The sequence below is a fragment of the Harpia harpyja genome, chromosome 2 (assembly GCF_026419915.1).
Source record: "Harpia harpyja isolate bHarHar1 chromosome 2, bHarHar1 primary haplotype, whole genome shotgun sequence".
NCBI lineage: Eukaryota > Metazoa > Chordata > Aves > Accipitriformes > Accipitridae > Harpia > Harpia harpyja.
The window spans coordinates 39,072,200-39,096,172 of NC_068941.1; the positions used below are offsets into that span (position 1 = coordinate 39,072,200).

Sequence of the window (23,973 nt, forward strand, 5' to 3'; positions counted from 1 at the left end):
AATAATAACCCAAATAAGACTACCTACTTGGAGTATCAAAGGACATAACCTGCACCTTAGCATTTACTAATAGGCCTTCGTCATGTAAACAAGTTTATGATGTTGTATCTTCCTAGCCACCTTTTTCTGAGCCTTCCTGCTTTTGAAAGCCTGAGAGCGTATGTAGGACAGTGCGTGGAAGCTTTCCTCTTAGCTGTCTAATTGCATCTGAGTCAAAAGCGTAAGTCAGCGGTGGAAAAACTGTCAGTTCCGCTTACTCTCCCAAGCAAACCAACCACAAAGCATTAAAAGCTTGTAACTGCATTTCAGAGACATGGTAGCCAGGTACCAGTAGGACTTGAAGAATCACATTAAGCAAGGCTGGGATGACGGAGCTGTGTCACCTTATGGGGCTGGAGGTATAGCAGGTGAGAGAGGGCTGTGCCTGCCCCAAGAAGCCTGTGCATGCGGTTCCCAAGGCCGGGGTAGGAACCACGCTCCATTCTACTGACATACTTCCTCCTATTTAAGAGGGACTTGCCCAAAACCCAGAGTAGAAAACCTCCTGGACGTGTGCCCAAGTGGCAACGTGGCTTGTCTTCACAATACTTTCTCAAGCTCTTATAGGACAACAGCATTAATATTCCTAATGGTAGCCAGGACAAATTTCAGAACAAGTTGCCATAACCAGTTTAATTTCTTGCTCTGCATTCATATTAGCACAACTTAACTTTACTTCTGTGCATTTGGCAGTCTCTTTGCATTCTTCTGCCCGTTTAAGAAGAAACGAGGGAAGGGTTTGGCTGAGAAGGGGAGTATTTTCTAAGATGAGCATAAGGAGCCCTGCTGAGAAGATGCTGTGGATGCTGGTACCTGCTTTTACAGGACTTCTACACACCACAGAATTGCTCTCAAGCTCAGCCTGTCTGCCAGTCTGTAAAATGGGAACTGGCAGGGTACCATGCAGCTTTATTCTGTTAGACATTTTGAGATCACCTGATGAAAGAGATGAAGCAGCGAGCAGTTGTGGGTTTTTTGCAGGTTACGGGCAATAAAGTGTGGGGTTTGTTTTGTTATAAATGTGAAGCAGGCAGTAGTCTGATTGTTGTCTTGTTTCTAGAAGTCCTGTTGGACATTTCTATATTTGATCTGTTTAATGGCCTGCAGCTTGAATCTGTTTCTCTTGCGTATCTTACTGCTTTAACATTTACTGTATTACAGAGTATGGAAAGCTTTAGCTCATCCAGGCCTATAGACAGAACAGAACCTGATGACATGGAAATTTTATCTGAAGAAAGGTGATTTTTTTTTTTTTTTTAAATGTATGTATGTTTGATTTTCCCTGTGGTTGTAGTACAGCCTAAGAGATCTTCCACACAGACTATGAGGTTGACATTTAGTTATGCTGCAGAATAGCATTACCTACCATGTTAGCTTCAAAGTAGAAGTGTATAGAGGCACTGCTTAGCTTCTGTGGACTCTGCCCAGCAGCATATGCCACCAAGACTCTTCTCCCAGCCTGTTAGGAATGGCACTGAAGATGTTGATGGTGCAGACTTGAAAAGAAGTAGCTGTGAAGCACCTGAAGCAGCACGCTCCACACAGGGGACTGCAGGGCCTGTCACACCTGGCGTGTGGATTGGGAATCCAGCCCTTTTCTTTGTGCTTCGCCCTTCTGCGAAAGCTGTGCAGCCCCACTCTGCTCGCTTGAGATGACAATTTCTCTCCACAGTTATGTTTGTTGGGAGAGTTGTGTTGGTTTGGATTAAGGGCACTGGAATTAAATGACATTATATTTTTCACAAATATATTTTGCCTTTCTGAGAGGAAGCAAAAATACACAGTTTAGCAGCCTGAAGTGCTGCAGCCCAGAGTGTCCCTTCATTTACTGAATGAATTAGTAAGTGTGCAGCAGTAGCAAGAATCTAAAAACCTGTGCGTGCAGAAGTCCTGCTTGGTTTTGTTACAAGACAAGTCTGGGTTTGTATTTGTAATATGTTGGTTTGTTTTTGTTTTTTTTGTAGCAAAGAAAGTGAAAACGATGAGGTTTTTTTCAGGCACTCTCAGGTTGGTATTTTTTGGGTTTTGTGTTTCAGTTTTGGGGTCTCTAAAGGGGCTTTTTAATGAGTAGAAACAAGTAGTTAGGCATATAGTTCTGTGAAATTTTGTTTCTCCCAGAGAAATGGAGTTAGCATTTGCTTTTTCTTTCCCTTCCTTCTGCTTTTTATTTACATAATTCAGGGAGCCTTTCAACCACTGAGGAATTTGAAAGCATCTGCTTCAGTCCCTTCGGTCCCTCCTTGCCAAAAAGGGAAGCGTCACTGAAGTCAGCACTTTGGTTTAAGTGACGCCAAGTTCCCTTATTAATCATTGTAAACAGGGTGTGTGTGACTGGTTATCTCCCAGAGTAGTAAGATTAGCTTGTCTCTCTCGATTTCTCTAAAATTATTTGGTCTTTTATTTATGATTTCCCAGTGCAGCCTGTTGCCTTTGAACATAGGTGTCTGCGATCCATTTGTCTTAGAAAACTGGATTATCTCCTGCTTCTCTCTAAGGGTTAGTGGGTGGGATGGATGTCAGGAGGGGAGATGTGACATTGATGGCAACAGTTTTTTCCCCAGCTTTCCATTTCTGCTCAACCCCCACCTCCTGCATTCGCTTTATGGTGTTTTTCATTTAACTGTTGCGCAAAGCAAAGGTTGGGGTTGGATTAGGTGAACACTTTTTGCAGTCACTGGTTCATTTGGGTTTGCTGGAAACACCTCTAGACAGCCAAGCATTTAAAATACTAGGGAGTCTTACCTGAGGCATCTCTTCCTCAGTTGTGCACACATTTTAGAGGAGCACAGTAAAACAGCTGTGGACAATGTCTGGTTTCTCTGGCCGTCTGGAGTTAACTGAGGGCTGATAGTATTTTTAAACTTGCCTCCTCTTGTGTTTTTTTTTTTTTTTTAAATAAAAATCACTATGCATTTATTGCTTTTGAAAGACTTCATTTCTGGTAGGTATTATTTTCATCTAGCAGGAAAGCTAAAAGATTACTTACTAACGGCTGGGCTCTGACCAGCTGTATTGTAGCTGGAGAAGTTCAGGTCGGACACTGAAACGTGTAACCTCTGCAAGGGATGTTCAGTGCTGCCTTTGATCACTGCTGTGACTGGGCTTAGGCGGATCTCCTACTTGCTCTCAGAGGGTCAGTAATCCACAATGATCCTGCACTTGCTCATGAGCTATGGCATTTTTCCAGAGCATGGATTTTGCAACACCTTGTTCCTCACGTACCAGCTTGCATGTGGAGAAGGTGCTGTAACTGCCATGCCACACAATACTCCCATTGAGCTTTTAAATTAGTCTGGAGGAGGTATATTTGTATATGAAATCATAATCTTAAAATAAACTTCTCCTTAGGAAGAGTTTTAAAATTTAGAATTTTAAGTGCAGGAGAAGACGTAGCCTTAACCCAGAGATTGTATTATATAGGAATTACAAGGTCAAGAAAATGTTACATTCCTGCAGGGTAGTTCTGCATTCCTTATCCCTTATAAGCTTTTTGCTTAGGGCAGCTTAAAGACATACCTTTCGTAACAAACAACTCATTCAGGATGAGGAAAGGACAGGGACTTTCTTACTCTTTTCTCTTTCTCACCGCGTCTCCAGTCTGAAGATACTAGGAAAGGTATTTGGAATTTGCCATAGATCTCCATGAGGCAGTAAAAATACCTTGAAACACATCCTGAATGAGTTTTCAGTGCTTTTGTAGCCTTCATAATCTGCCCTTGGAAGTAGCTAAGCTCCAGGATGTAGACTGTGATTTGAAAAACACAGGTTTCTAGTACCCAGGTTTTGATAAGGGAAGGGTATTTAAGATTCACACTAACATGGCAACAAGTGTAGAGGGGGCTTGGCACGACTCAGGAGTAAGGCAGCAGAATGGCTGCGTTCTTGCATCAGATTGTATTACCAAGAGGTCCTTAAGGATGCTTCCTGCTTGTGGTTGTAATGGATGATCAGATGTAGGGAAAGCAAGCCTTTTAAATAAAATTGATTTGAATCCACATGTAATCAAACAGAATACAACCTCCTGATAAGAAGTCAAAGATGTTTCGGTTGCTATCTATTTTCTAGCTGCTTGAACTACTCTTTACGCTGAATCTCCTTTGGAGCAGGGAGAATGAAAGCAGCTGACTTACCCCAAGTTACTTGGATCTGTAGTTACTGGTGCCTTCAAAGCATGGCTGTAGAAGCAGCTTCTAAAAAGCAGAGCTCAAGTAACTAGTTTGAAGATTATTTTTTTTTTAGTCATTTACATAATATCCGCAGTGCACTGCGACTGCCAACTGCTGCCGAGATCATCAACTTGCTGCCCCTTTGGTTTGCAAGAAATTGGGGCACATCCGTACCTAAAGCACAGTAGTTCTCCCTTACTTGATTTTTGTCCTGGAGGTTGGCAGCTGGTGGCATCAGGAAATCAAATAGGAAAATAAGTGATGGGAATACTGAATTACCTACCACTCTATGGGTTTGGAGCGTTAATGCAAAGAAGGTTAAACATCTGCTTTCTTGAGTCTCCTGGGTTTGTACCACTATTGTTCTTCAGAACACCTAATGATTTATTCATTGTATTAGAGGCTACATCAGTGAGCAGGGAAAGGAGAGTAACTGGCCGCAGGCACACCACGGGCCTGTTTTTAAACAGCTTTTAAAATATTTCCAACAACTGAAGTGACTTTAGAAGGAAGAAGACATTGATATGATCTTTCTAATATATCTGTAATGGAAATGTTTACCCATCTGGGAAGTGCTTTTATATCTGGTACAGATACCTTTTAAGAGTCTTAATAAGTCAGGAGATTGTATACTCTTCATAGTAAGACATTTAACGCTGTAATTAGTATCAGTGGTGGTGACAAGATGGTATTTTCAGGTTGCTCCCTTTGAAATTGTTCTTTGAAATTGTTCTTGATGTTATTACAAATAGCACCTATTTTGCAACTTACTGCTTTATTTCCTTCAGCCTTAAAATACTGTGCTGGCAATTTAAATGCAGTTTATCAACTGGTACAGTTTGTTCTTTACTAAGTGTAGAAGACTGCCTGTCTCTGGCCACTGACCAGTCTTTCTGTTTGTAATGTACACTGACTATTTAGATCCTGGCAAGAAGTTTGTTACTAGACCTTAAAGAAATATTTAAGTCCTCCCAACCTGGAAGCAGCTTAAAAGATATTGAATGGTGAATTAGCATTTTTCCATGTACAGCTCTCACAATAAACACATTTGTAATCAGATTTAGCATCAAGCTGTACCAGTTATTAGTGCTTGGCAAACTGTCATCTAGTGTTTCCTTTTGTTATAATGTTTCAAAAAGGCGATTTATTGAAATGAAAGGGAAATACAAACCTTATACAAATACAATGCAGAACAGCCTTTACAAATACCAGGGTGTTCACCATCCAGGTTTTTAGAACTGTAGAACAGCCCAGGTTGGAAGGGACCTCAAAAGATCGCCTGGTCAACCTTTCGTGGGAAAGGGAGCCTAGATGAGATTATCTAGTACCTTGTCCAATTGCAGGGATTGATGGGATTGAATCCAGATAAAAACATTTATTCATATGATTTGTCTATTGAGCAGGTTTTTTCCCTCAATACATGAAGCTTACTTGTTTTTCTCTGCTCAAAGGGAAAAAAAACCCCAACAAACACATAATTAGCTTTATGCAGATGAAAAAAATTAAATGTACCTTAGCGGCATGTACTAAGAATATTGATTTAGTACAGTTTGGCCATGCTTCTGGATTCACAGGTAAAATACGTCCAAATGTACCGGTTATTTTCTTTAAGCCCGTTTTCTTCACACATCAGCATATGTAGATTGCTAACTAGATTATGAAAATACCTGTGGGGGGGAAATCTGCATGTTGACTACCTGCTAGACTCTATTTGAGAGAATGGTGCCTAAGCTGTTCTTACCAAGATCAAATAGTTTATGTAGTAATGTAATGCTATCTATTCGGATAGCTCTGTGTTTGTTGGTGGGTTTATACGTATCGCACTGTATGTTTATGTATATGCTTTACACTTCCTTTTCCCTACTGCCCTCTGTGAGGCATTACAGCTAATTTATTTCAGAGTGACAAAACTGCTCGTGTCATCAAGCACTATTACAGACACGCGCACTGTGTATCTGGATTGTGGGAATGGCAGTGATTTCTGCATAAATGCACACGACGTGTGGTATGTGCAGGGGTGAATAGTGGTGAGACAAAACAGCAGTTGCTTCTAGGTAGTACTAAATGATGAATCATTTACTTGAGAGCACTCTGCCTTTTCTTTTTTTTCCTAAGTCATTGGATGCTTGTGTGAATTTTTTGGCTTTATCCCAGAGTCCACACTGCTTCCAGCTGAGATGCCAAACCCCACTGCCGTTTGGATTTGCGCAACACTGCTTTAATACCCAGAGCTCCTCCATAAATAGTTCTGCTCTCCCCACGCCCAGCTAGAAAACAACCACAGGAAATGGGGAATGTGCAGCCAGCACAGCTTAGCTGGCACTAATTGATCTGAGCCAGCACAGCCTGCATGAGAGCATTCATGTACACAGCCTGCACTGCTTGCTGTCTGCGGCTGCTACCTCAGGAGCTCCGGTGCCTGCTTTTTGGAAGACACCATATTGCTACAGCCTTACAACAGCAGCAGCGTTTTTGTTGTTGCTCCAAGGAGTTGTGCTCCTGTAGGAAGTGTACGCAGCCGCCCCCTCTTTCTCCCTTTCTCCCTGCCTTCCTCCCTCCCTTTTCATCCCAATCGATTACTGGAGGCTTTTTCAGCTGCATGCAGTTGTCAGGGCAGGCAGTCTCGGGAACTTGCAGTGGCTTTCTAAAGAAGGAAAAATTCAAGGAAGGCAGATGGACGGATGTTTTTACCGGTGTGAGTGAGCAATTAGTACATAGGGGTCACCGAGCAGGGGATTTGGAGCTGGAAACATCAGGGTTTGTTTGTTTGGATCTTTTTAGATAAAGGCATGAGCTTACTGCTGCTGTTACTGCAGGGGGTTTTTTTCCTCCTTTGCCTCCTGAAACATTTGTTTTTTCTTTTTCTCTCATTTCTGTGGGTGTACGGGAATATAGCTGACTTCAAGTATGAAGATTCAAGAGCATCCAAGCATTCCTGAAAACAAGTTGCAAAGAAATCAAGATGCTGATGATCAGGAAAACAGCTTTGTTTCAGAAGTGCCTCGGCTGGATTTGACAGCACTGTGTGATGACAACTGGGAAGGTAGGATTGTATGATGGCTGGTTGTATGAGTGAAACGAGAGAGGGAAACTGGAGCGAGCTGCGTATGTCTTTATGTGATCGTGCTTCCTTGCCAAAAACAACAGGAAAGCAATTTTGTCCTGAATATGGAACTGAAAGTTTGGAGGAACTCTAAGTGAAATACTGGATGGGTACTAATTCTAATTGTCACTTAGAGGAAGAAAATTAATTGTTTTATTCTTGAAGTTACTTTCATGTGCTGTTTAGTACTGTTAAGTCCCTGAGTGTTTCAGGGTAACATTTCTTGATGGCTGGTCACTCAAATATTAAGCTAGACTGCCCTACACGTCAAAGAAACTGAGTATTTCACAGTCTAAAAGGAACTTGCTTCTTTCTTCCTTTTCTTCCGCTTCAGCCACTATTTGGAAGTAATGATTTGGATATGAAGAGCACAGCTGGAAAAAAGACTGTCTATCTGCTACTCTGTCTTTTGATGGCTCTTAGAAACAACTTTTTTTTTATGTATGCTGTGAAAAAATTCTGATCACCAGCTCAAACAGCAGTGTTAAATTGCATGTGGTTTAAATTATTTTAATACTGTTTCTTAGCTCTCATCTCCAGAGTGCATGCTTGGTTGGCTGTTTGCACTGACTCACTTAAGAGTGGGAAATATAGGGGAACTCTGTGGGTGCCATGAACCTCAATTTCATTTGAAATTGAGATGAATTGAAGGTGTCCAGCACCTCAGGGATCAAACCTTTTTGCAATTACAGAGCATGTCTCTGTGTACAAGCAAGAATTCTTCTGTTAGTTTCTGCTTTAGGGGTGAAAGAGGGGCTTTGACAGGGAAGAAACAGGAAAACGCGAGTATGGTAGTTTTAATAAAGCAAGAGAAGGAAAATGTGTAACTAATATATTGCTCTAAAAAAAACAAATCTCTGAGAAACACTGAGAAGTTCAAGTTCTCCGCTCCTGCCTCCACAGCATACATGACCTAGTATATTTTGCCTTTCCCTCTAGGAGAGGAGTAGTTACGACAGTTCAGGTATGAGTAAAGAAAACCTGTGGCCATGGCTGCCTTTGATTCAGCCAGGCAACTAGTCACCATGAACAGGAGAGAATTTCTCCACTTGCTTGCTAGGCGGGGATTCCCTGGGTGGTATCACCACGCGTGCAGTGTGGCTGATCAAAGCACCATGGAAGGGCTCCCAGGAGGCCTTGGCCGCCTTAGGTGTTTGCTGAGATGCTAATTAGCACTGCCCCGCAGGGTCTTGAGCCAGGGTGAGCACGTCTGTGTTCTCAGAGGTGATGCGTGGCTTCAGCCATCATGTGAACCTTTGGAAGTAATGACTCTTTTTTTTTTTTTTTTTTTTTTTTTTTTCCTTGCTGGGTTACTAGTGGGAGTTTGTATGAAATAAGTTGCGCCTTTGGTACAACTCCCTCTTCATAGGTATGCTTTTACGTTTGGATTCTAGCTTTCTTGCCCTGCAAGTATGAAACAGGATTATGAGCACGTGTGACTGTGCTTGAAGACTGCTTCTCTCTGATTCTTCCTTCCTCCATTCTGTTTACATGTATTTCACAAGAGGAGGAGGTGGGCAGTTGCAAAAGAATCAGTTGTCTGGGGTGAGAGAGATGTCATCTTTTAAAACATGTGCCTTCGAGAATCACCATTTTGCTGGCGCAGATGAAAGAGCAGCAAAGTGGTGCCTTCTGTATCTCAGCAAGGAGAGACTGAGTCTTTCCCAGCTGTGGATGTAAAATCAAGCTCGCAGCAGCCAGGAAGGGGAAGATCTTAACGTCACCTCTCAGATTGTTTCTGCAGCTAACGGCAGAGTCTGTCGTTGAGACTGGCTTTGCAGGGCAGGGTGATACCACCCATCCACAGCTCTAGCAGCCAGGGCATCCTCCCTTCCCCTGCCAGCCGGCCTGTGTCACTCAAACCGTCGCACATCTCTTCAGGATCCGTGCCGCAGCTCTGGTTGCGTCCACAGTGAAAAGGGAAAGGACTGTGCCTCCAAATACGGTAATGCTGAGTTACTTATTGCTTTGCTCTAGCAAATTTGGTAGGTCCATCTCTCAGGAAATGACCCTTTCGTCCAGGACATAGTTGAGCTGACTTCTGAGGGCAGGGTCCTCTGTATCATACTGCGGGAGATACAGAGCATCTAGTGACCAGGGCAACTGCTGGGCCTTTCACAAGTGGCTCATGAGAACAGTTACAGGTTGAGGGGTTGCCTTCAGCTGTAGCTGTCACTGCATCCAGTCAAATGTTAGGAAGAGCCTTGAAGAACGGGCACAAAATTACACAAGACAACCTTGTCCATTGACTAGCTTTTATTCGTCACTCAGGCAGGTTCTCCATCATGTTAAGACCAGAGCTGCCTTAAAAACCCTCATTCAGGGGCAAAGAACTGTGATAACTGCTGCCAGGTGAGCTGGCAGGGCCCACTGCCTTTTATGTTACGCTAGAAATAGTTTTTATTGGATTTTTTTTCTTTTTTCCCCTAAGGTACACTGCATAGTCAAATCTGTACACAAGAGAGGTTTGCTGTACTTCTGCAGGCTATGTTCCCTTTACCTAAAGCTGAGCAGAGAGAGGACAGAGAAATTTGCTTCCTGCTTCCTCCAGCGCATAGGCTCACACCCTGCCATGTGCCCACCTTCTGCATCCACCTTGCCAGCTACACGTAGGGGCATATGCGTAGTAATCATCAGGCTATTGATGTAGTATGTAGGGCATGAGCAGTGCCCCAGCGAAATTCAAGTGCTGAGCACTTAGCCTAGGTGCATGTCCCACGGTCCAAGAGAAGTATTTACTAGTGTGCATTTGGTGGATGCAAATCAAATGGTTTTATTCTCAGGCTAGGTGTGAACTGAGCTGTCTCTGTGTACTGGGATGTCTGACTGCTAGGCTTGCCTGCTAAGCTGGTCAATCAGTGCCAGCTGAGATGGCTTGCAAGCAAGCGTTTTCAGAGCTACTTCCATAGCAAAGATTTTTAATTGTTGTGGATTACATTTGAATCGAGTGCCGTGAGCGAGGAACACAGAGTGTTCTCTCACAGACCAGCGCTATTGTGCAGATTTCTTACCAAATGTTTCTAATTCAAGCCCAGAACTTGCTATCCTGCCCTCAAGGAAAATCTGGAAGTATGTTGCTCTCCATAACAGCGGCTGGCTCTGTCAGCAGCTTGGAGCTGAACAGGCAGTTCAGTAAATCAGTACGATGCGTGTGATTGCTGCCTACGTTGCCTGATTACTGATGCTTCAAAAAAAGTTCTGTAGATGAGTTTACAGTAACAAGCACTTAGGAAACAATCAGTGGACATTTTTCTACAAATATCAAGCTTAAAAAAAAAAAAGAATAAAAGCAGAAGTTTAAAGCACAATTTGAGTTCTCAGTGTAGAGAACTCAAGTATTGCAGCACTGAGACCCTGAGGGTAAAGCTGATCTACAAATAGTTGCGACACTGACTTAATTGATACTTTCCCATGAAAAAAACCAACAGAGTAGTGCAAAAAAATCCTAAGGGTATAGCAACAGGGAAGCTGGATTTAGATTTCTTTTTTTTTTCAACACTGTGGACTTAGATACATCAGTGTATTTGTGTGTAACACTCTTTAGCATAAGAAATCCAGAGGTGAGGAAACACGCTGCATTTTTAATTACTATGTGTAGAAAAGAATAATTGCATTGTTTACCGATTTTATTTTATAGCATCGATATTTTAAAAATGTATTTTTTCATTGTGTATTATGACATTATATTATAAACAAAATACAAAGTTGGCTTGCTAGCTGAGAGGTGTCATCTCACTGACTGAAAAGGCATGGTAGCGCTTTATTTGGGCCACTCTTTTTGATCTACGTAGAAAGAATACCTCCTGGTGTATTCAGACAAGGGTGTTTTCAAGCAGTATAAGGTGAGTAAAATAGGTTGTTACTGAGCTAGTGAATGTTTTGGGGTTTTAAATTGCTTTATTCACTTCATTATGAGAGGTCTTTCTGGGGTCTTTCAAGTGGGATTTAATACTAGGACCTCAGGTGTCATAATTAGTTTAGGCTTTTTAATCCCTCCGGACCTACTTCGGTTTACAGCAGCTAAGTGTTGGCCTCCTTTGTTCGTCAGATGGGTGTGTGTAGAAGCAGTGTTAGAAGCATGTATCAGCTGTGTGGCTGCAGAGAGGGAAACGGGAGATGCCTGCGGCATTTTGCTGGCTGAACCTCAAGTGGGATGTGTGTGGGGGCACCCCTCTGTTGGCCCTGCAGCCCCCAGTAAGCCTGTGGCAAATATACAATGTAATGATAAAAAAAGTCAGGTTTTGTCAGCAAGACGGCTTGGAGCTCACCAATAATACACCGGTTTGATACAACTAATTTTCCTTCCTTCTCGCATGACACAGGTTTATTAATATCTCCAGTCCTCTGTGCAGCAGATTGGCAGAGAGGTTGTATTGCTATAGGCATAGGTGTGCCTACAGAGTTCTGCAGAGCAGCACCTGGCAGATGGTTGACAAGCTTTGTTGAAAGATTAGCTGATTGTGGGATTTTGAGAGGGAGTGCAGCACTTCTGAAGGACTGCAGGCTCCATACCAGCGTATTTCACTTCTTCTGTGCAGACTTAGAAAAGGCATACCTAAAAGAAATACGTTGAGAGTCTGACCGAGAAATAGAAAATTTTTTCACCCTTTCTCTGCACTGGTACAGCCATAGTGGTTAAATACTCCCAAGTATTTTTTTTCATGAAAGGTTGTCATTATGGAAAATGGGGAAATAAGTAGTACACGGAAAGAATGTGGAGATGAGTAGAAAACTGAGAGTTTTCTCTGAGCAAGAGAGATCTGTTCAAGACAGAAGATGAATAAGGGTAACTGCTCTGTCAAGTCAATGGCAAAGAAAAGGTAAAACACATTGTTTACTGAGATTTTATTCTTCAATTAGCAGAAAGGGGAAAGGGTGACAACATTAATCCTGATAGCAAATACTTCAAACCTGAACCATTAAGTCCAGGAATTTAGCAGCCTTCAGAAAAAGCTCAGCACTTTGATAGCTATCTTGGATAAATGAATAACAAGAGATATTATGTATTCTGTTAAACAGGAATTGGTTGATTGTGCACTGTCAGAAAAAGTGGCAGCTTACCCTTAGTGGGTTCCTGTATATTTGTGCAATCCAGCAATTCCAGTGCTTCCAGCTGAAGCGCCTGGCACCTGGCCAGTATGAGAGAGAAGGCAGTTGGACTACAGCTCTGGTCCACTTCGTGACCTGATGTAGATAAAATTCATAATTCTACATACCTAAATATGTTCCTTAATTAATTGCTGTGTTACTTTCTGGGGGTTAGCCATTTTGTGTCCAGATGAAATTTTTTTTCTTCTACATATTTACAGTCAGCAAGGGAAACAAGTTACCTATAGAGTCAGGCCTTCCAGGAGCAAGGGTTAAAAACAGCTGATACTCTATAGCGGGCATTTCTTCTGTCAAGTCTCAAATTTGACTTTTCCTTTTAGGACTTTTTTCCTTCTCTTTTTTAACACTTTCTCCTTTGGAATGCGAGTTTCTATTTTGGGGCAGTATTTTAAAATCAACACAATAGAAAGTACACATACCTCAGTCCCCACTAGCTTGCATAAAGCGCTTTGCTGTCTTTTGGGGTTTGATCAGAGGCTCTTTGAGCCATTGCAATTCCCTGAATGTCGCATGCTATCTGGTATATAAATCCACCTTGGGACAAAGTCACATGCATCATACATGATTAATAATGGCTTTGTTAGCTGGTGTGGTAGGAGCTTAATTTGGTTGCTGCTAAATATGCTGCTGATTCCTTCTAAGTTTATTCCATCTCTGTAAATCCCATGGAGGTGTGATTTAACAATTTCCAAGAGCAAAGTCCGTTTAGGGGTGAGAGTGTATTCCAAAAATTGGAAGTGAGAGATGTCTGGAAGAATCACGTGCATCACTTAACATTTTACTAGCAGGAATTGAGGTATCATATCTGTTCCTTTTGTTTTATTAGCCTTTATTTTGCTACAAGAGATTTTGTGAGGACCTTCCTGAAATCATGGGAGATTCAGGGAAGTGTGTGACACCAAAGTGTCACCGTTTGGCTGAAGCATTTGCCCTTTGTTTCACCTTCCTTCTTACCAGATTCCTTGAGCAAAATATTTCAGGTGTTAAGAACTGCCAAGGTTGAATGCAGCTTAGAAAAAACTCTTGTTCCAGAAATTAACTGAGAGAAGTGCAGGCTGCATAAGCTTTCCAATCCATGGCAAAACAACCTACATACACCTGGGACTTGCACACCTCATCAAAGTAGCCTCTGGGCTTTTATGTGCTTCATTTATCACAACACCTGTGAGAGGCAAAAACCTCCAGCCATCCCTTTCAGAGCAACGCATCAGTTTGCATGCAGCACCAGCCTCTAAGCAGAGGCGTGCCATTTATATTCAAGTGCTAAGGAAGAAGGGAAGAGGAGGAGGGCATCGTTTGATGCTGTGTACAGGCAAAATACCACTGAGCCTGTCATTGCTGAATTGTGGATGATCTGCGCTGTCCAAATTGTACATGGGGGGGAATATTAAACAGCATAGAGGTTCTGTAAGGGAATCCTCATGCAATCTGTTCTGAGCTATGAAAATCTTAACCTTGTTCGGCAAAAGGAAATACTGCTTTTATTCAAAAATTGACAACTTCAAAAGCCCCTTCTCTTCATGGAAGAAGAGTAGACACACTGGGCACAGGAAATAGAGTCCATAGTTCTGCAACTGGTCTGGGAGCTTTCTATAAGGTTTTTGTTTTGTTACTTGACTCTAGAACTATTCATTAGATTTATAAGTTCAAAGCCTGGCTCTTAAACTGTCTAATCCTGTGGTGCTAAGTAGGAGCATGCAAATCAGCTTAGTAAACTATCTGAACACAAAACGTTAGACTCCTTATGGCATCTGGAGGGAGTGATCACAAGATTGAGGCGATTGCTTTCCGTGGGCTCCACTATGCCAATCAGCAATGCTAAGTTGGGTTTCCCTTTCTCTCCCACTCCACCATGTCCCTGTAGAACATCACTTTTACTTCCAGCTGGTTAGATCATCCAGGGGACTGAAGATTTCCTCACTTTTCTACCATGCAATTAAGCAGCAGGATTGCATGTGAAAGATAAAAGGGAGAAACTGACCATATTACCATTGTTGTTAATTTACAGGCAAGGCACCCTGTGGAACAGGTAGTAATGTGAGACACCTTTTCCTTGCAGACTTAGAAGGACGTATGCTTACTCGTAGTCTTTGAATTTCCAATAACGGGCTGCAGGGTCGTATTGGAGTGCTGGAGGCTATGGAAGGACAATTAATAAACTATTCATTTACAGCACTTGTACATCCTGAAACTGAAAAAAAGTCCTCCTGTAATCCAGTTGCCTTCTTTATACTGCTGTGTGCCAATAATTCTGTCTTGTCCAGCATAACTTTTTCCTCAAAGGTGCTGGCTGGCGATAGCCTCGTTTGGTGTCAGTCCATGGCAATCACTGGCCGACTTTTGGGTACAGTTTTCTGTTGCACCTAGGAGATTATTTATGTTTGTGTAGAGTACCCACTGTGGCCAGGCAATGCTTTGCATTGCTTTGCATGCTGGGCACATGCGAGTAATGACCCAGAGAATGCCTGACAACAAGGAATTGTGGTCCAGGAGAAACGGGTCAGGGGTCATTAGAAAAGTTGCCTGGAGCCTGTTGTACGTGTAAAACAAAAACGATAAAACCAGCCTTTGTCTTACTGTTCCCAGAGCCCATCCCTGCTCTTTCCTCATGGCAGCGAGACGGCTTAGACTCAGATGAGGCTCGCCTTTCCCCGCAGGCCGGTCGCTTAATTCGCCAGCTTCTGGATGAGGACAGCGATCCTATGCTGTCCCCTCGTTTCTATGCCTATGGACAGAGCCAACAGTACCTGGATGATACAGAAGTGCCTCCTTCCCCTCCCAATTCTCATTCCTTCATGAGGTGGGTTGTGATTTGCCTGTGCTGACTCTCGCACCAAGCTGTAAAGGGTTTGCACAGTTGCATCAAGCAAAGTCTCTTTGGATCACATACGCTGGATAGCTATGCTGTGTTGAGTTTCTGTTCCTGCTGATGGGAAACTGGTATTTTTAGAAAAGTTCTTGGTAACTAATCGTTTCTTGGTTTGTGAATTAGTATCTAGGGAATTGCTGCTGTTGAAAGAGGCTGTTACAGCATCTTTTGCTATCTGTCATTACAGAGTAGCAACATAGCTTTCTCACTTCTGTGGGATTTGCCTTTATTTACACAAAGTTTTAAGTGGTCTTCTCTGCGTGAAGATGTACTGTGGCTGTTTGGATAAGCTCTTCTTGCAATCTCTGCTCTTGGTAGGAGGCGGAGTTCATCTTTAGGATCTTATGAAGATGACAGAGAGGACCTTACCCCTGCACAACTCACCCGGAGGATTCAGGGACTGAAGAAAAAGATCAGGAGATTTGAGGACAAATTCGAAGAGGAGAGGAAATACAGAGTGAGTCTCTAGGAGATAAGCATTTGTATGGAGAGGTGTGCATTAGCAACAAAGGGAAGGGACATCAGGGAAGTCTGTCAAACATGCAGAGGGCTTGAAAGCTTTTATAAGGAAAAAAAAAATAAAAAATAAAAAAGCTGCTGCCCCAAAAAAGAAAACGTGCGTCCCCACCAAGCGAATTACCTTTCCAGGCATTATGTACTATCAGTGCAGCACAAAAGATAGCTTAATAAACTCACAGGAGTTTGGTCACTGCTTAAGATGGTTTGCCAAAAGCACACGCTAAGTGTGTAGGAATAGGTATGTTAAACTTCTGCTTGTTTATTTATTCAAGTTCAGCTTATGGGAAGCACAGTTATGCATCTCATTTGCATGATGCTAATCCTAGGACACCAGTGCATTGCAGAGGAGAGAGAGCAGCTGCCTTTACTCCTGAGCAAGGAACTACAGTCAAGTGCTGCTGAGCAGTAGCAGTGTACTGTACTCTAATTATTCCTGACATGTCCTTCTGATGCACAGAAGGCTTTTTAAGGATCTAAAGCTTTGCATGTGTGCATCTTTGTTGGTGATCTAAACCACGAAGGATTGTACTTGAAAGGATCTTGCCTGCAGCAGAACAGGCTGGAAGAAATGCTCAGAGCTTGCTGTAGCCTAGCATTTGGGTTATTTTGGTGTCTTTGGATGTAAGGCAGCCTTTGGTGTGGATACACGCATCCTAACACTTCTCAAACTGTTCGTGCTAGGCTTCCTCTATTTTGGAGGTGCCCTCTTCTTAGGAAACAGTAGGCACAAGGATTCCAACGTGCATCTGGCCCTCTGAGCCACTCCTACAACTTAATGTTTGCCATCAGAAGTTTTGTGTTTTCTAAAAAGAAAATCAATCTCATGATGCCCCTAAGAGACGGTGTTGTGACAGGCAGGAGCAATTAAAGCAAGGTCTGAAACGAGCTGGTCAGAGGTATGCAGGTGCCCGTCAGATGTCAGTGCCCATGCTCTATTCTGGGTCCAAATGCTGTTGTACCTCTTTTTGTGACACAAGCTTGTTTCGGTGGGTCTCTCCTGTTGGTTTAACACAGATTCAGCATGACTGTTCTTTCCTCCCAGCCTTCCCACAGTGACAAAGCAGCCAACCCTGAAGTGCTCAAATGGACAAATGATTTGGCCAAATTCCGAAAGCAACTTAAAGGTGAGCAGCCACCACTAGTGCACCTTTGGGGGGCAGCTGGACTCTGCCTCATTTAAATTTGATGTTAGGCAGCGATCCTGTCACTGTCACATTTTAAAAGAAAAATTATTCATCTTCCCCCAAATGTCCCTGTTTTAGAGTCAAAACTGAAGATATCAGAGGAGGACCTTGGCCCTGTTGTGCGTCAGCGGAGCAACACGCTCCCCAAGAGCTTCGGCTCTCAGCTCGAAAAGGATGATGACAAGAAGCAAGACCTGTCAGATAAATCTGCCAAGCCTGCTGTGGAAGTGACCCTTGATTCTATCCAGAAGAAGCTTCAAGAAAAAAGAACAGAGACAAACCGACCTGAAGATATTAAGGTACAATGTAGACAGATTATATTTAGGACTTAAAGTACAAGTCGGTAACTCATGGCTGCACAGTCACTTTTGAAAGCCCTGTGGTCTTCTACATTTTGTCACAAAGTCTACAACCTTTACTCCTGGCTCACTTGCTTTAGTTCCTTTCCCTCTGCCTTTAGTATCTGATTTTTTTTTCCCAGAGCTTGGTTTCTACTGAATGTTATTGTGTGTTCTTTTTCTGATCCTTGTATATTCCAAGTAACGTTTCTGAATTACTGCAATATTTCCTGCCCTGTGTTTGGCTATTTCTGTTGTTATGTCCAAAGGCTTTGGGCAAATTCTGAGTCTTCCAGTGATTCTGGAGATTGGGTCATCTGTTTTCTTCTAGTTCACTCTGAAGCTGAATGCTCTTTATCGCTGCTCTTCAGAGTTTCACATTGAGCTCTGTTAGCTGCTGTAATCTCTGAGGGTTATCAGCAGGGAGGTCTTTGTGTCTGATGTTGCTAGGTCCTGAGGTTTGTAAGTGAAGTCCTTGAGTCTGCTGACATGTAAATTGTGCAGTGCTTTGTAAGAGAGGGGCAGACAGCATTATCTTTGTTTACTTGATCTGCAGAAGAAGATGATACACACAGTGTGTGTTTGGCTGTTTTCTGATGGTAGCAAGAATCCACAGCCTGGCCATTTAAAGAGAGCCTGTGATAGTACTTGGTGCAGTGATAGGGAGAGAAGGCTCGGTGTCAGGCAAGTTCAGTGAGGGAACTCTGGCAAACTTAGGGAAGTCTTCTCCAATGTCTGCCCCTTTTTTTGGCTCGGTCCCCTCAGCCTGTCTGCCAGAGCTTTTCACTCCATAGCAGAATTGGCAGAAGGAGATGGTCTGACTGCACTTCAGTTCTTGGTAAAGTGTGTTTGTGGCAGTCAAAGCAAAGATGGTGAGCTTTGCAAGAGGTGCTGGAGCTTGTCTCAGATTTGGAGAAAAAGAACGAGCATGTTTTGTGGCAGAATTTACACTTTGGATCTTAGCTGAAAAAGAGCCACCATCATTAAAAGTTGCGTACCATTGTTCTTTCAAAGCACACTGATAATCGATAAATCCCCCTTATGTACATAAAATACCTTCATATGCAAAGTTATATGGTTTTAATCTGCCTGCATTGCACATAGGGTGCTACTCATGTTAACGGCCTCTTTGGATACATAGCTGGGAAAAGAGGACCGGAAGGCAGAGATAAGGCTTCAAGACATTAATGACAAAATGACATGACTTTGGTTAGGCCACAAATAAGTATTGTTTGAGTCCAAGAATCTGACCTTTTTTACTTCCTCCTCTTTCTCTGTGCCACTTTTCACAGGACATGACAAGAGATCAGATAGCAGCTGAAAAAGTGGCTCTCCAAAAAGCTTTGCTGTATTATGAAAGCATTCATGGAAGACCGGTATGTACAGCAGCACTTTTTTCAAAGTACATCTTTATATGTCTTTGTCTGTGGCAAGTGATCCCGCTAATGCTCCTTTGATGTCAGTCGCTAGAACTTCTTGCTGTTCAAACCACACGTGCATCCTCTAATCCACCTCCCTGATCCTTCACTACTGCTACTGAGGAGTCTGTTCTCAGCAAGGTGATGTCTGCACGCAGCGCTGGGCTTGGCAAATACCTGTAGGACCGAGCTGACAGGCTCAATGAGGCTGAATGTGCATTATTTTGGCATCACACTCACCAAGATCCACAGACATCCAGTTTATGGCACAGCAGACTCACCAACTTTGCCGGGGATACAGTCTGCACCAGAATAGTTGTGTGTGGTCCCCCATCCAACCAGGAGTTTTGCAATTTGCTGGTATTAATGGCTAACTGGGAAGACGTGTGCATACATTGCTCCTTTTTAGAGGAGCTGCACTGTGTTGCTCCCAGCACCGTGCTGTTTGCACGATCCTCTTGTGCCAAAGGTTTCATGAAACAGTTTGTCTCCTGAGCATTACAGCATAAGTTGAGAGGAGATTTCATTCTTCCCCTGAGAAATGGATGGTTTTTTCCATGTGCCAGTGGAAGTGAAGGGCATGAGGTTTTTCTTTAACAAAGGAAAATAATTTGTGAAGACAGAGAATTAAGTATCGTCTACTGTTGATCCCTGCGGTGGCAGAAACAGAGTGGCTTCCAGGCCACCAAGTTGGCTTTGCCTGAATCCCTTCTCCTCTCACTGATGACATTATAATCTTTGCTACCAGCTGTATAAGTAAAGTAACTTAATTTCAGAATGGTGCTAATCCCTTGAGCAGTGGCTTGGGAGCAGCAAATTACTGCTGATAGGGAGTACTTGAGTAGTGGAGCTGACAAATCTGTCATTCTGCTTCTGCATGGGATTCCTGATCTCTTCCTTCGTGTTTTGCTCCTGAATTATTTCCTCCTTTGTCCATTGTTTTTAAAAAAGTCTCACTAATTTATTTAAATGCCTTCATGAAGTGCTAATATTGTACAGTCACATATACCAGCAACTGAAAACAGCATAGTTGTATTAGAGGACATGCAGTTTTATTCTTGTGTAAAATAGCAAAAGGCCAGCACAAGGGAATCCACTTAACCTTCCCTGTCTTCTCCATGAGACCGAGTCTGCTTCTGCTGCTTTTACAAGGATATAAACCAACAGGTGGCATCTCATTGAAGTGAACTTGCTTAAATCTGTTTAAAAAGAGAACATGCCCAGAGCCTAGCTTGTCAGCATACTTTTTTTTTTTTCTCCCCTTTCTGATGCTTTATTTATACAACTGCTTTTTATTTTGTTTGTTTTTAAGTAAGCAGTCTATACCTAGCAACACTGAACTGCATGGCAAGGAAGACTGCAGCTGATCAGCTTTTGCTGTTCCCGGCTCCTGGCACTGCAGCAGTGGAAAAGTACTGAGAGCTTGAGGAGAATGGGGATAGTTCAGCCAAGTATTTTTTTTTTTCTTAAAGATATTTAACTAAACAAGAAAAACAATGGAGCTCAGATTTTTTGTGCAACTGGGTCTTTCTGCACCAGTGATAGATGAACCTGCAAAGGTGGAACTGAACTGTTTTAGTTAAGCCAAAAAGTCCATCTGCAGAAACTCTTGAGCTGCTCTAACAATGCAAGCAATGGTCTGTTCCTCAGCTGCTGCTCTTTTGCCATGTGGAGCGTGCCCCAGAGTTGTGTCAAAGGCTCCATTATTCCAACAGTCTTTTTGCATTTTGATGTTCTCCCAAAATATACTCAGGTTTTGCTGGTATTACTTATGTTTACCTACTGAGACAGTTTGCCCATATGCTAAATGTTTTCTGTCAGAATCTGCTTTCTGTTAAGTGTGCTGGTGTAAGTCTCCAGGGCTGACGCAGGCCCCATACACTTAACTTCCAATGCCTAAATTAATTCTCTGTGTTCTTCCTCCATACTGATATTCAGACACTGAAGTGTGTAACTTATTTTTTCCATTCTTCAGCATACCTAAGGATTTTTTGCACATTCCAAGGCTTATGGGTTTTTTCTGTACAGAACAGTGCTATTTATCGACTTTGAAATGTCATTAATTGAAGGTTTGGTTCTCAGCCTCAGCATAAGCCTCAGCGTAGTCTTTTTTTTTTCTTTTTTTTTTTTTTTTTAAGTAACAGAGACTGTCTGAGCCAACAGTAGTTCTGTGCCTCCTGTTTTACTAACTGCTAACCTAGTAAAGCTAAGAATAATACAGTATTTTATACATATATATAGGCTACCCAGTTTCTCTAGTTGCACGCTTGATTGGTTGCAGAGAAATGTCCAAAGGTGGAGGCAGCTTGCTAGCCAGTGCAATTGAATGCAGACATATCAACACAAAACTCGATACAGAGAGGGCTGAGTGAATTGTTTGATGCTGCTCACATCCCTCTAATGCATGCGAGCTGCTTAACTCAACAAACAGCCAGCTTGAGGCTGTAGAGTATTGGAGCCTGACTGCTTTGGAGGTTTGGGCCATGCAGGCCCTAGAGCTTGGACTGCCCATCTCTATGCCCCTTATCAGGCTTGGGGATGTTTGCATGGAAGCCAGAAAGGAATAAAAAGGTCTTCCTCCATCTTCCTCCCTATTCATCTGCTTTCAACATAGGAAACAGGGTTGGTTATCAGGAGGAGGGTGCTACCTCCAGGTTCGTAGAGTTCATCCCTGCCAGTCCCACTCCTGGCAATATTTACAGCTCTTCTGCCCCTTGCAGATCAACACCCTCTCCTGCTCTGAAGGGAGGATGTGAAAGCTTTAGAAAGCTTACTCCAGTGAAAGTCAACTGCAGACAAAGTAAAAGACAGTTCATTTTAAAATTTCCTCCCTGTCTCAAGCTGTATTCCCTTTCCTCCTATTTCTTTTGTAGAAAGGGAGACTGTACAAAGCTCATCGCTGTTGATGTTGATTTTTATATGGCAGCTGTTCATATGTTCTGGTGATTAGCAACAGTAAAAAGCCTTGAGGAAGATAGGCATGACATCAGAATCAGTTAAAGCTTCCCCTCATAAGAGCTTTATAATCTAAAGTTAGACAAAAGATCTAATGGAAGGACAGTAATAGGATGTGGGTCAGACAGGGCTGAATACAAAGAAAGACGATGATCAGGTTGGTTCTGCTGAGTAGTTTGTTTGTTTGTTTTGTAACCCTGCTGTAACAAAACATTGAAGAAATAAAACCCAACTTCCTCACAACTACCACTTAGTTGGACAGACCTTTGCTTTCCCACACTAGCTACTGTCTGTTAGTCTGTTAGGTCTTCCCTTCTCCTGCACTGTCTAGCGCTCAGTACTACTGAGATTTTCAGCTTAGCTTGGATCTGAAAGAAAAACAGAAATGAACACTCGGAGTTTGTAACACACTCAAATTGAGGAGGGAGCGTGACAGGCAGCTAGGGGGAGTGGAGTAGGGGACAGAGCAATGTAAGGAAGGCCTAGGGTGGGCATCACAGCACTGTTCTGTCTTCTCTATGCCACACGGCCCTTGCACCTTCATCCCTTCTCAGCTCTGTGGTGACTTCTCCCCAGCAAGGTTGCTGGGAGGAGGGGTGGAGAGCAAGGTTACGGGGTTAAAAAGATGAACGGCTGGCTTGGACAGGAAATGAGGAGAAATAGCAAAGCCGGAAAGTCAGCTTTTGTGAAATCTGTCATTTAACCTACCCTGGGAAGGTCTCCTTACATTGCAGTATCCAGTCATCGCAGCTCCTTTCTCTTTTCTTGGGTCATAATCACTGCCTCTGAGGTCCCAGCCACAAGAATAAGGGTGGGAAACCTCATGTTGTGCCTTATAATGGTAGACGTGATTACAAGCACAGACTGCTGCCCCTATGGGTCATTTTGTGCTGTGGACATACGATACCTAAGTTGGTCATTTAAACCACCTGTCTCATACAGCCGCATTACAAGACACCCCACAGCTTGGGTGCTGCTTCATCTGTCATCTGGGACAGGAGATGGAATGACATACATGAGCGCTTGCATTACCAGTTTCAGGGCTAATGCTGCCAACCTGTCATCCTCATGAAATTCCCTTCGAGCCCCCTCTGACTAACAGCAAACAGAGGCACATGCATTATAGAGTGCAGCCTATCTGCTGCAGGCTTCACGGATCTCGCTGCTTTTTCCTTTTCAGGTTACCAAAAATGAACGACAGGTGATGAAGCCATTGTATGACAGGTATCGCTTGGTCAAGCAGATCCTCTCCAGAGCCAACACCATCCCTATCATTGTGAGTAGAGCATTCTTTTGGGGGCTATTTCTTTGGTTTTGAGCTGGGGAAACAGGAATCACCACACTTTCACATACAACAGAATCACTGAGGCCAAGTCCCAACCTCTGTTATCACTCAAAGTCCAAGCAGATGAGTGAATCAATGACACACCGTATACTGAAGTCAGGCAAAGCTGGTCAGGGACTCTAGTGCCCACCCATGAGCCATGGGGCACATCCCACCTTGTGTTGTTTCTCCTCTTTCCATTGGGCTGCTGCTGTTATTTCATCATCTTGTGTTTGGCTACAGCCTCACTTCCCTTTCCTTACCAACCCACTGTGAGCTGTAGGTCTTCCATGCTGCTTGGTTACACAGGATTGTATGTCAGGAACACGGACTTGTGTGGGTCCCACAGGAGATACCAGTCTCCTTGGCTGAGAGAAAGGGCCAACAGTCTCCTGACGCTTCATTTGTATTAAAGAGATCCTGCAATTGCTGGATATTCCCTCATTCGATGTGGTGCTTTGGCAAGGAGGCACTGCCACCAGCAAGGAATCCAATGCACCCCTCTAGGGAGCAAATGCACTATCTCTGATTTTAGACAACTTGTGTAGGCCACTTTTTAAAAATTATTTGATCTAAAAAATATACACAGAATACTTTTAGCCTGTCTATGGAAAGAGAATTGTTTCATCATGGTTCCTGTTTACTCTGTCATGTATGATCCTGTACTTTTTTTGTGGTTCCCAAGCAGCACTTCTGTCCTGGCCGTTTTTCGTAGACTGCCAGTAAAGTGAATGGACTGGCACAGCATTACTCAGTGCAGTCACACTGAGAAGTGGGTTTTTTTGTGCAAATAGTGGGAGGTCGTCCTGCATTTAAAACAAAACAAAAAGCTGTTCCTCTTTGAATATGCAAAGTACTCCCCAGAACGTGTGCTGTGAAGATGGTGCTGGCAATCAAGAAGGAAGAAACCATGTAGTTGTGCATGGGCAGTTCAACACAAAGCTCTCAA

General features: G+C 43.0%; 1 protein-coding gene across 7 annotated transcripts in view; it reads left to right on the plus strand.

The window, feature by feature from the left end:
- Positions 1-23,973, plus strand: part of FAM13A (family with sequence similarity 13 member A) — a 134,714-nt gene that overhangs the window by 100,973 nt on the left and 9,768 nt on the right. For 6 of the 7 annotated variants that reach the window (XM_052776524.1, XM_052776486.1, XM_052776505.1 and 3 more), the window contains 9 exons: positions 1,201-1,277; positions 2,004-2,046; positions 7,101-7,248; positions 15,004-15,217; positions 15,605-15,743; positions 16,848-16,929; positions 17,068-17,288; positions 18,620-18,703; positions 22,881-22,976. In XM_052776524.1, coding sequence (XP_052632484.1) covers positions 1,201-1,277; positions 2,004-2,046; positions 7,101-7,248; positions 15,004-15,217; positions 15,605-15,743; positions 16,848-16,929; positions 17,068-17,288; positions 18,620-18,703; positions 22,881-22,976 — 1,104 coding nt within the window. The remainder of the gene's footprint in view (positions 1-1,200; positions 1,278-2,003; positions 2,047-7,100; positions 7,249-15,003; positions 15,218-15,604; positions 15,744-16,847; positions 16,930-17,067; positions 17,289-18,619; positions 18,704-22,880; positions 22,977-23,973) is intronic. The other variant, XM_052776495.1, reaches the window with a different exon arrangement.